Source organism: Oncorhynchus gorbuscha, linkage group LG08 (assembly GCF_021184085.1).
Source record: "Oncorhynchus gorbuscha isolate QuinsamMale2020 ecotype Even-year linkage group LG08, OgorEven_v1.0, whole genome shotgun sequence".
Lineage (NCBI taxonomy): Eukaryota > Metazoa > Chordata > Actinopteri > Salmoniformes > Salmonidae > Oncorhynchus > Oncorhynchus gorbuscha.
Genome location: NC_060180.1, coordinates 51,743,545 through 51,756,244, shown reverse-complemented (window position 1 = coordinate 51,756,244; position 12,700 = coordinate 51,743,545). Strand labels below are relative to the sequence as shown.

Genomic DNA, 12,700 nt, shown 5'->3' with positions numbered 1-12,700 from the left:
CTCTTTTACGCTACTGCTACTCTCTGTTCATCATATATGCATAGTCACTTTAACCATATCTACATGTACATACTACCTCAATCAGCCTGACTAACCTGTGCCTGTATGTAGCCTCGCTACTTTTATAGCCTCGCTACTGTTATAGCCTCGCTACTGTTTTTCACTGTCTTTTTATTGTTGTTATTTTTCTTTACTTACCTATTGTTCACCTAACAGCTTTTGGTTAGAGCCTGTAACTAAGCATTTCACTGTAAGGTCTACACCTGTTGTATTCGGCGCACGTGACAAATCAACTTTGATTTGATTTGACCCAACACACCTCAAGGCTGTGTAAAGGCTATTTGACCAAGAAAGAGAGTGCTGATGGAGTGCTGCATCAGATGACCTGGCCTCCACAATCACCCGACCTCAATCCAATTGAGATGGTTTGGGATGAGTTGGACCGCAGAGTGAATGAAAAGCAGACAACAAGTGCTCAGCATATGTGGGAACTCCTTCAAGACTGTTGGAAAAGCATTACTCATGAAGCTGGTTGAGAGAATGCCATGAGTGTGCAAAGCTGTCAAGGCAAAGGTTGGCTAATTTGAAAAATCCAAAATCTAAAATATATTTAGATTTGTTGATCACTTTTTTTCGGTTACTACATGATTCCATATGTGTTATTTCATAGTTTCAATGTCTTCACTATTATTCTACAATGTAGAAAATAGTAAAAATGTAAATAAACTCTTGAATGAGTAGGTGTGTCCAAACTTTTGAATTTCTTTCTTAAATTTCTGGAATTTGTGAGTATTGTTTTGTATTGTTAGGTATTACTGCATTGTTGGAGCTAGAAACATAAGTATTTCGCTGCACCTGTGATAACATCTGCTAATTATGTGTACGAGACAAATAAAGTTTTATTTGATTTGATTTATAGACCACATTAATTTAGACCACATGAATTTAGACCACATGAATAAAATTCGGTGAACTGGTTCTACTCTTTTTGGCCATTTCTGGTGTTTTGTGGTGTGAAACTGAATGGGTCGAGCACAACACGTCAACTCCCTGTTAGCCATAGCAAGACAGGCTAGAATAACATGTCAACTCCCTGTTAGCCATAGCAAGACAGGCTAGAATAACATGTCAACTCCCTGTTAGCCATAGCAAGACAGGCTAGAATAACATGTCAACTCCCTGTTAGCCATAGCAAGACAGGCTAGAATAACATGTCAACTCCCTGTTAGCCATAGCAAGACAGGCTAGAATAACATGTCAACTCCCTGTTAGCCATAGCAAGACAGGCTAGAATAACATGTCAACTCCCTGTTAGCCATAGCAAGGCAGGCTACAAATGATTTATCAATACGTTTTTGTTGTTGTTAAGTTTGCATTCAATTGCCCATCCCTGTTGCACATAACAAGCTTCCATTCCCCCTGTCACGAGGGAACTCATGGCTGATGTAAGATGAAATTGGCAACCCTGTTACGGTCAACCCTGTTACGGTCAATGCTGTTACGGTCAACCCGGACACTTTATTTTACACTTAGGAACTTACTATAACCTGTTGAGATGGGAAAACGTGTTTTTTAATTAAGTTGTACGTGTGCTCTTTTTTATTATTTAGATGAACCTATATGACCCAAAATGTCACTCATTTCGTGGAACGACCCAGATAACAATTATCTCCAGATTTAAATACGATGTTAGTCAGTTTTGTTACAAGTCCTAGCCAGTCGAGCATGATTTGTTGACATGAAGTCCGTTAGCAACCTAATGCTTTACGACAGCTTCATGACAACGGTTAGTCATTCTGACATGTCTTCTCATTTCAGGAATGTTGACAATCACAGACTTCATCATCATACTAAACAGATACTACAAGTCACCGTTGGTAAAGTTTGGTGGACGAAACCATTTTGCGTTATGTTTGTTCAACATTTGAAACCTATGATGGATTTCTGTAGTTCTGTATTGTGTGTGTGTTTTTGTATTTTTATATCTACATAGTTGTGTTTTATAGGTGCAAATATATGAGTTGGAAGATCATAAACTTGAGACATGGAGAGGTATGTAAAGAGCTCTGGTTTATATTATAACATTAAACTAGATGTACCGAACGTTGAACTCCCATCGTCCCTCTCCACAGAAGTATATTTGCAAGAGACATTCAAACCTTTAGTGAACATATCACCCGAATCAAGGTAAGTTGTTACTGCATAACAATGTCTATTATGCAGTTGTGAATGTGTGCATGACTGTTTGCCATGTACAGTGGGGCAAAAAAGTATTTAGTCAGCCACCAATTGTGCAAGTTTTCCCACTTAAAAATATGAGAGAGGCATGTAATTTTCATCATAGGTACATTTAACTATGACAGACAAAATGAGAAGAAAATAAATCCAGAAAATCTCATTGTAGGATTTTTAATGAATTTATTTGCAAATTATGGTGGAAAATAAGTATTTGGTCACCTACAAACAAGCAAGATTTCTGGCTCTCACAAACCTGTAACTTCTTTTTTAAGAGGCTCCTCTGTCCTCCACTCGTTACCTGTATTAATGACACCTGGCTGAACTTATCAGTATAAAAGACACCTGTCCACAATCTCAAACAGTCACACTCCAAACTCCACTATGGCCAAGACCAAAGAGCTGTCAAAGGACACCAGAAACAAAATTAGACCATAACAACATTAGACCTGCACCAGGCTGGGAAGACTGAATCTGCAATAGGTAAGCAGCTTGGTTTGAAGAAATCAACTGTGGAGTTTTTTTGCAATTATTATGGATTTCAGAAATGGAAGACTGGTTCCAGATCTATAATCTCAAGCCCATGTTTCATGACAATCTGGGGCTCCACGCCCTCCTCATCCAAGATCTCATGAGGCCCCAGGAAGAGGGTGGCTCAGGGGGTCAAAATGATCACAAGAACGTGTTGCAGTAAAGCAAAAATCCCAGAAGCGCACAATGTCAAGGGGGACCTAGTGAATGACCTGCAGAGAGCTGGGACCAAAGTAACAAAGCCTACCATCAGTAACACACTACGCCGCCAGGGGCTCAAATCCTGCAGTGCCAGACGTGTCCCCCTGCTTAAGCCAGTACATGTCCAGGCCCGTCTGAAGTTTGCTAGAGAGCATTTGGATGATCCAGAAGAAGATTGGGAAAATGTTATATGGTCAGATGAAACCAAAATATACCTTTTTGGTAAAAACGCAACTCGTTGTGTTTGGAGGACAAAGAATGCTGAGTTGCATCCAAAGATCACCATACCTACTGTGAAGCATGGGGGTGGAAACATCATGCTTTGGGGTTGTTTTTCTGCAAAGGGACCAGGACGACTGATCCGTGTAAAGGAAAGAATGAATGGGGCCATGTATTGTGAGATTTTGAGTGAAAACCTCCTTCCATCAGCAAAGGCATCGAAGATGAAACGTTGCTGGGTATTTCAGCATGACAATGATCCCAAACACACCGCCCGGGCAACGAAAGGAGTGGCTTCGTAAGAAGCATCTCAAGGTCCTGGAGTAGCCTAGCCAGTCTCCAGATCTCAACCCCATAAAAAAATCTTTGGAGGGGGTTGAAAGTCCGTGTTGCCCAGCAACAGCCCCAAAGCATCACTGCTCTAGAGGAGATCTGCATGGAGGAATGGGCCAAAATACCAGCAACAGTGTGTGAAAACCTTGTAAAGACTAGCAGAAAACGTTTGACCTCTGTCATTGCCAACAAAGGGTATATAACAAAGTATTGAGATAAAATTTTGTTATTGACCAAATACTTATTTTCCACCATAATTTGCAAATAAATTCATTAAAAGTCCTACAATGTGATTTTCTGTATATTTTTTTTCCTCATTTTGTCTGTCATAGTTGAAGTGTACCTATGATGAAAATTACAGGCCTCTCTCATCTTTTTAAGTGGGAGAACTTGCACAATTGGTGGCTGACTAAATACTTTTTTGCCCCACTGTATGTGTTTTGAATATACATACCTGCGAAGACAACGCCTGCATTTTCTTTTAATGTGCGTTTTATGTTTCTCTTTGAAGCATATTTGATGCGGTGTATTCCCTCATCAAAAACAAGATCCACCGTCTGCCTGTCATCGACCCTGTTACGGGAAACCCACTTTACATCCTCACACACAAGAGGATCCTCAAATTCCTACAGCTCTTTGTAAGTCTCAAACCATTACTGACAACCTGACGTTAGGTTTTATGATAATACACACTAGTCCCATTGGGGAAGAATATAAGAAAAACGGTCTTTCTTGAAACAAAAATCTGACAACTCTGCTTTTACTTGAACACTGCCCTTGGAGTTGGACAATAATCTGACAACTCTGCTTTTACTTGAACACTGCCCTTGGAGTTGGACAATAATCTGACAACTCTGCTTTTACTTGAACACTGCCCTTGGAGTTGGACAATAATCTGACAACTCTGCTTTTACTTGAACACTGCCCTTGGAGTTGGACAATAATCTGACAACTCTGCTTTTACTTGAACACTGCCCTTGGAGTTGGACAATAATCTGACAACTCTGCTTTTACTTGAACACTGCCCTTGGAGTTGGACAATAATCTGACAACTCTGCTTTTACTTGAACACTGCCCTTGGAGTTGGACAATAATCTGACAACTCTGCTTTTACTTGAACACTGCCCTTGGAGTTGGAGAAGAAGGTGAATAGAAACTGAAAGTGTCTCTCTCGCTATGTTGTGTTGCTCCAGGTGTGCGAGATGCCCAAGCCAGCCTTTATGAAGCAGACCCTGGGGGAGCTGGGCATTGGTACCTACAAGAACATAGCTTTCATCCACCCTGACACACCCATCATCAAGGCCCTGCAGATCTTCGTAGAGAGGAGGGTGTCTGCCCTGCCTGTGGTGGACGTATCTGGTACGTGTTACTGTAAAACACTTTGACAGCTGTTGTTCAAAGATGCTTTAAAAGGGTAATTTGATGGATTCATTGATTTAGATTCAGTTTAACTCTCGTGGTGAAGCCTAATGGTTATGTTTCAATCTCCTCACAGGGAAAGTGGTGGATATTTACTCCAAATTTGATGTCATAGTAAGTGGTTACTAAATATTGATGATCTTAATACACCTTGGTAATCACCTGACTTCCTCCCTCAACAATATATTGTGAATAGTTTCCTTCAAAAATACATCCATATGAGTGTGTCTATGTATCATGTGTGTAGAACCTGGCAGCAGAGAAGACCTATAATAACCTGGACATCACCGTGACCCAGGCTCTGAGGCATCGCTGCCAGTACTTTGAGGGGGTCATGCAGTGCCACAAGCTGGACACACTGGAGACCATAGTGGACAGGATTGTCAAAGCAGAGGTGAGTTCTAACACACACGCCTCTCTTCCTCTCTTTTTCTCTTTCTCTCTAACTTTGTGTGTGTGTGTGTCAGGTCCATCGGTTGGTGGTGGTGGATGATCGCTCGGCCATCGAGGGCATCGTCTCCCTGTCTGACATTCTGCAGGCCCTGGTGCTCAGCCCAGCAGGTATAGACGCTCAGCATTCCTAACCCCCCTCATCCTACACCTGGACCCTGAGCTCCCTCCCTCCCCACCCACCCTGTCGTGCCCCGCCCTGTACCTCTCACACAGGTAGGACACAAACACAAACTCTGGCCCTTGCTGGTTGGCACCCACATGCGGATGGCACGTGCCTGTGGCTGCAGATGGCACGTGCCTGTGGCTGCAGATGGCACGTGCCTGTGGCTGCAGATGGCACGTGCCTGTGGCTGCAGATGGCACGTGCCTGTGCTCGTGAGCTGTCCTGTATTGCCAACTCGGTATGGTGTAGTATGGGCTTGTCTGTGTCCTGTCCTTTCCTCCTACCCTCTGATTAAAATCGAATCTAATCAAATTGTATTTGTCACATGAGCCGAATACAACACGTGTAGACCTTACAGTGAAATGCTTCATTACAAGCCCTTAACCAATAATGCAGTTTTAAGAAAATACCTTTAAAAAGTAAGAGATAAGAAAAACAAATAATTAAAGAGCAGCAGTAAACAACAATAGTGGGGCTATATACAGGAGTACCGGTACAGAGTCAATGTGGAGGCTATATACAGGAGTACCGGTACAGAGTCAATGTGGAGGCTATATACAGGAGTACCGGTACAGAGTCGATGTGGAGGCTATATACAGGAGTACCGGTACAGAGTCAATGTGGAGGCTATATACAGGGGGTACCGGTACAGAGTCAATGTGGAGGCTATATACAGGAGTACCGGTACAGAGTCAATGTGGAGGCTATATACAGGAGTACCGGTACAGAGTCAATGTGGAGGCTATATACAGGAGTACCGGTACAGAGTCAATGCGGAGGCTATATACAGGAGTACCGGTACAGAGTCAATGTGGAGGCTATATACAGGAGTACCGGTACAGAGTCGATGCGGAGGCTATATACAGGAGTACCGGTACAGAGTCAATGTGGAGGCTATATACAGGGGGTACCGGTACAGAGTCAATGTGGAGGCTATATACAGGAGTACCGGTACAGAGTCAATGTGGAGGCTATATACAGGAGTACCGGTACAGAGTCAATGTGGAGGCTATATACAGGGGGTACCGGTACAGAGTCAATGTGGAGGCTATATACAGGAGTACCGGTACAGAGTCAATGTGGAGGCTATATACAGGAGTACCGGTACAGAGTCAATGTGGAGGCTATATACAGGGGTACCGGTACAGAGTCAATGTGGAGGCTATATACAGGAGTACCGGTACAGAGTCAATGTGGAGGCTATATACAGGAGTACCGGTACAGAGTCAATGTGGAGGCTATATACAGGGGGTACCGGTACAGAGTCAATGCGGAGGCTATATACAGGTGGTTCCGATACCGAGTCAATGCGGAGGCTATATACAGGTGGTTCCGATACCGAGTCAATGTGGAGGCTATATACAGGGGGTACCGGTACAGAGTCAATGTGGAGGCTATATACAGGAGTACCGGTACAGAGTCAATGTGGAGGCTATATACAGGAGTACCGGTACAGAGTCAATGTGGAGGCTATATACAGGGGGTACCGGTACAGAGTCAATGCGGAGGCTATATACAGGTGGTTCCGATACCGAGTCAATGCGGAGGCTATATACAGGTGGTTCCGATACCGAGTCAATGTGGAGGCTATATACAGGGGGTACCGGTACAGAGTCAATGTGGAGGCTATATACAGGGGGTACCGGTACAGAGTCAATGTGGAGGCTATATACAGGGAGTACCGGTACAGAGTCAATGTGGAGGCTATATACAGGGGGTACCGGTACAGAGTCAATGTGGATGCTATATACAGGGGGTACCGGCACAGAGTCAATGTGGAGGCTATATACAGGGGGTACCGGCACAGAGTCAATGTGGAGGCTATATACAGGGAGTACCGGCACAGAGTCAATGTGGAGGCTATATACAGGGAGTACCGGTACAGAGTCAATGTGGAGGCTATATACAGGGAGTACCGGCACAGAGTCAATGTGGAGGCTATATACAGGGAGTACCGGTACAGAGTCAATGTGTGGGGGCACCGGTGTCAAGGTAATTATGTACATGTAGGTAGAGTTTTAGAGTGGTTATGCATAGATAATAACATAGAGTAGCAGCAGGGGGGGGGGCTCCTCTGTTGTCTTGTTATTTTGTCTGCTTATAGTTTCAATAAAAGATGAATGATAATTGATGTAAGATAAAGTGTTTGCATTTCTGTGTTTTGGAAGGAAATGCATTTGCTGCTGCAGTCATAATGCATTTGGAATTTGCTGGTGCATCAGTTCCCAGAATGAAAAGTACAGTGAGCAATACACATTATCTTTGATGTGAGACGTGATGAGAAAAAACCTGAAGCATCTTGCACAACTCTCTACCTGAAGCAAAGAAGCCTACTGTTATGTTGGGCATTAGCCTGGTCCCAGATCTGTTGGTGCTGTATAGGCAACACCTATTGTCGTGTCGCTATGCCATAACAACAACCATAAGAGTTGGCTATACAGCACAATAAGATCTGAGACCAGGCTAGTAGGATGTGTTCTTGTTTTCTCACATGTCTGTCCTCTCTCCCCCCACCCCTAGATGCCTGCCGAGAGGAGGGCTTGCTGGAGTGAGAGGGGAAAAGCTGTGGGGACCACTGAGGTTGAAGGCTGTTATAAAACTTAGTATTCTACTTCTATCGCTTCAGAAACGGGGCCCGGAGCCCTTGGTATTGATGCTCTAGACTTTGAAACCAAAAGGATGGGCTGGACTTTACTAGACTGATTGGACTGATATGGGGATGTAAAGGGCTCTAATGCCCGAGGACCAACATCTCTCTGTCTAAATGGAACTGGGCTTCATTCACTGTGGGAGGATTATAGTAGGGTGGAATGATGACGCAGGGTGAGGTTGAGCCAGTCTGGAGACTGGCTATGTATATGAGAGCTATGTATATTTAGGTATTTCTCTCTATCATGCTGCTCTGTCGTTGTTCCCAGCAACAGTGCCTAGTCACTCCCAGTAAGTTTTAAACCTTCAAGGATCAAGAAGATTGACCGATATGGTTAAAGCATCTTAGACTTGATGATACACACTTTTAGGAGAAATGGCAGGTTTTCATGCTTTACCTTATAATGGTGGGAGGGTCTGTATTTTTATATGAGTAATATGCTGTGAAGAGAGACAGAACATAAAAAAGGCCTTATTTTAAGACATGTTTTGCCTGCTTTATGTACTTTATGTACTCTATGTACTTTATGTACTCTGACAAAACTCATCTGTGTTCTATTACTGTAAACAACAACGTTTTGAAGAAAAGTGCCAGAGAAAGCTTTTTTTTATTTGAGTTTAAACAAATTATGTTAAACTGACTACAGTTTAATATTCTCTTTGTAAATATGTGGCAGTGTTGTATAAAATGTTGTATTCAGAGCAAGATGGACTACAAGTGCAAGTGATAAATGACACTATAACAGTTGTAAATGTTCTTTACTTTTCTAAAAGCAGCTAAATAAATATAAATATTTTTATGGTACATTTTCACCACCACATATTTAACTATTGTTTTATTTCGAGTTAGCAAGAAAGCCAAATTAAAAGTGCCTAGGACCTAGGTAAATACATTTGATATAATGATAATCCTAAATACATTGATTGATGTAATATTTTGATAACCGCCATACACATGAATCATTTTAATGTCATACACTATAACACATGTTTTATGCTCTTCTCTGATGAAATGTATTTAACGGTCATGGCTATAATGCCTTCAATGATAATCATCGGATTGGACGTCTGAACACTGCCACCATCTAGTGGTTAGGAGCTGCACTGCAGGTATATCTGCACCTGTTCAATGATTGACCATCACGCGTCCTGAGAGTACTCTTTGATGGCGCCATAAGCATATTTAGTCTGAGGCTCAGAGGAGATCAATGGCAGTTTGTCTTTTCCCTCCTCTTCTTCGAAACTTCATGCTAGAAAATATTGGAGGGCTCCTATGACAAATTGAAATGGAAGCAACATCCTAATGTGTAAAACATGATTTTAATATTTAAAGTAAACAAAATGTCTTCGGGCCATATACAGATCAGCAAACACCACCAAGGTGCCCCTCAAAAGCTGTTCTACTTCAGCTTTTAAGCAAAGGATACTCCCAAAACATTTCAAACACCAGCCACAAGATGACAGTGTAATACAAGCAGTATTTTATTTATATATTATTTTACCTTTATTTAACTAGGCAAGTCAGTTAAGAACAAATTTTTATTTTCAATGACAGCCTAGGAACAGTGGGTTAACTGCCTGTTCAGGGGCAGAACGACAGATTTGTACCTTGTCAGCTCGGGGATTTGAACTTGCAACCTTCCGGTTACTAGTCCAACGCTCTAACCACCATGAGGTGCTAATGCTGCATTCATAACCAAGTTTACCACATACGACTGGGAAAATCCACTTCCAACGCCACTCTTAGTCGTCATTACTAGTGGGTAACGTCATTACTAGTGGGTAACGTCATTACTAGTGGGTAACGTCATTACTAGTGGGTAACGTCATTACTAGTGGGTAACGTCATTACTAGTGGGGTAACGTCATTACTAGTGGGGTAACGTCATTACTAGTGGGTAACGTCATTACTAGTGGGTAGCGTCATTACTAGTGGGTAACGTCATTACTAGTGGGTAACGTCATTACTAGTGGGTAACGTCATTACTAGTGGGTAACGTCATTACTAGTGGGGTAACGTCATTACTAGTGGGTAACGTCATTACTAGTGGGTAACGTCATTACTAGTGGGTAACGTCATTACTAGTGGGTAACGTCATTACTAGTGGGTAACGTCATTACTAGTGGGTAACGTCATTACTAGTGGGTAACGTCATTACATTACTAGTGGGTAACGTCATTACTAGTGGGTAACGTCATTACTAGTGGGTAACGTCATTACTAGTGGGTAACGTCATTACTAGTGGGGTAACGTCATTACTAGTGGGTAACGGGTAACGTCATTACTAGTGGGTAACGTCATTACTAGTGGGTAACGTCATTACTAGTGGGTAACGTCATTACTAGTGGGTAACGTCATTACTAGTGGGTAACGTCATTACTAGTGGGTAACGTCATTACTAGTGGGTAGGGTCATTACTAGTGGGTAGCGTCATTACTAGTGGGTAGCGTCATTACTAGTGGGTAGCGTCATTACTAGTGGGTAGCGTCATTACTAGTGGGTAGCGTCATTACTAGTGGGTAGCGTCATTACTAGTGGGTAGCGTCATTACTAGTGGGTAACGTCATTACTAGTGGGTAACGTCATTACTAGTGGGTAACGTCATTACTAGTGGGTAACGTCATTACTAGTGGGGTAACGTCATTACTAGTGGGTAACGTCATTACTAGTGGGTAACGTCATTACTAGTGGGTAACGTCATTACTAGTGGGTAACGTCATTACTAGTGGGTAACGTCATTACTAGTGGGTAACGTCATTACTAGTGGGTAACGTCATTACTAGTGGGTAACGTCATTACTAGTGGGTAACGTCATTACTAGTGGGTAACGTCATTACTAGTGGGTAACGTCATTACTAGTGGGTAACGTCATTACTAGTGGGGTAACGTCATTACTAGTGGGGTAACGTCATTACTAGTGGGGTAACGTCATTACTAGTGGGTAACGTCATTACTAGTGGGTAACGTCATTACTAGTGGGTAACGTCATTACTAGTGGGTAACGTCATTACTAGTGGGTAACGTCATTACTAGTGGGTAACGTCATTACTAGTGGGTAACGTCTGACATCACCTACTAATTAAATTACCATTGATAACAGCATTTCGGCTGTTAAATGTAACATCTAAATATTTATTCATGAAAAAAAATCTAATATAGTTTACGAACCCTCATTTGTTTACAAGCATAATAGCTGTACTTTAAGTTTATGGTTGACGCAACTTGTTGGCCATTAGCCAATCAGCGTTTCTTGAGTTCAAAGCATGTGAATGCATCCAACTGGTATTTCCGACTTCACAACTGGTAATTACAATGCCTTCGGAAAGTACTCAGACCCCCTGACTTTTTTCACATTTTGTTAGGTTACAGCCTTATTCTAAAATTGATTCAATTGTTTTTTTCCCTCATAAATCTACACACAATACCCCATAATGACCTCACAATACCCCATAATGACAAAGAAAAAAACTGTTATTTTAGAAATGCTAGAAAATGTATTAATTTTTAAAAATTTAAATGTATTAAAATTGAAATACCTAATTTACATAAGTATTCAGACCATTCACATAGTACTTTGTTGAAGCACCTTTGGCAGCGATTACAGCCTCGAGTCTTCTTGGGTATGACGCTACATGCTTGGCACACCTGTATTTGGGGAATTTCTCCCATTCTTCTCTGCAGATCCTCTCAAGCTCAGTCAGGTTGGATGGGGAGCGTTGCTGCACCGCTATCTTCTCCCCCTATTGCTCAGTTTTTTCCGGGGGGGCCAGCTCTAGGAAGAATCTTTTTTGTAAGTCGCTCTGGATAAGAGCGTCTGCTAAATGACTTAAATGTAAATGTAAATCTTGCTGGTTCCAAACTTCTTCCATTTAAGAATTATGGAGGCCACTGTGTTCTTGGTGACCTTCAATACTGCAGACATTTCTTCCCCAGATCTGTGCCTCGACACAATCCTGTCTCGGAGCTCTAGGGACAATTCCTTCAACATCATGGCTTGGTTTTTGCTCTGACATGCACTGTCAACTGTGGGACCTTATATAGACAGGTGTGTACCTTTCCAAATCATGTCCAATCAATTGAATTTACCACAGGTGGACTCCAATCAAGGTGTAGAAACATCTCAAGGATGATCAATGGAAACAGGATGCACCTGACCTCAATTTCATGTTTCATAGCAAAGGGTCTGAATATTTATGGAAAGGTATTTCTGTTTTATTTTTAATAGATTTGCACATCGTTTTGTCATTATGAGGCATTGTGTGTAGATTGTAGAAAACGTCAAGGGGTCTGAATACTTTCCAAAGGAAATGCATCACCTTTCCACTTGGTTATGAACACAACATAAGCACCATGTGCGTGTATGATAGGTAGACACACTGTGAAGGCTAGTATAATGTCGTTTCGTGGCACTCCAAATGAGACAAGATGTTTTGCTCCAAATTCACCAACAAAACAGTATTTATTTATAGAAATGACATGCCATGTATTACCAGGCA

The 12,700-nt window shown here is 42.1% G+C and overlaps 1 protein-coding gene across 6 annotated transcripts in view; it reads left to right on the top strand.

Annotated features, from left to right (window-relative positions):
* Positions 1 to 9,026, top strand: part of LOC124041791 (5'-AMP-activated protein kinase subunit gamma-2-like) — a 54,485-nt gene extending 45,459 nt beyond the window's left edge. For all 6 annotated transcript variants that reach the window (XM_046359820.1, XM_046359822.1, XM_046359821.1 and 3 more), the window contains 9 exons: positions 1,819 to 1,877; positions 2,007 to 2,052; positions 2,133 to 2,187; positions 4,031 to 4,157; positions 4,713 to 4,878; positions 5,015 to 5,052; positions 5,186 to 5,332; positions 5,406 to 5,499; positions 8,075 to 9,026. In XM_046359820.1, the coding sequence (XP_046215776.1) occupies positions 1,819 to 1,877; positions 2,007 to 2,052; positions 2,133 to 2,187; positions 4,031 to 4,157; positions 4,713 to 4,878; positions 5,015 to 5,052; positions 5,186 to 5,332; positions 5,406 to 5,499; positions 8,075 to 8,106 (764 nt within the window). In that variant the 3' untranslated portion in view covers positions 8,107 to 9,026. The remainder of the gene's footprint in view (positions 1 to 1,818; positions 1,878 to 2,006; positions 2,053 to 2,132; positions 2,188 to 4,030; positions 4,158 to 4,712; positions 4,879 to 5,014; positions 5,053 to 5,185; positions 5,333 to 5,405; positions 5,500 to 8,074) is intronic.
* Positions 9,027 to 12,700: the final 3,674 nt, after the last annotated feature.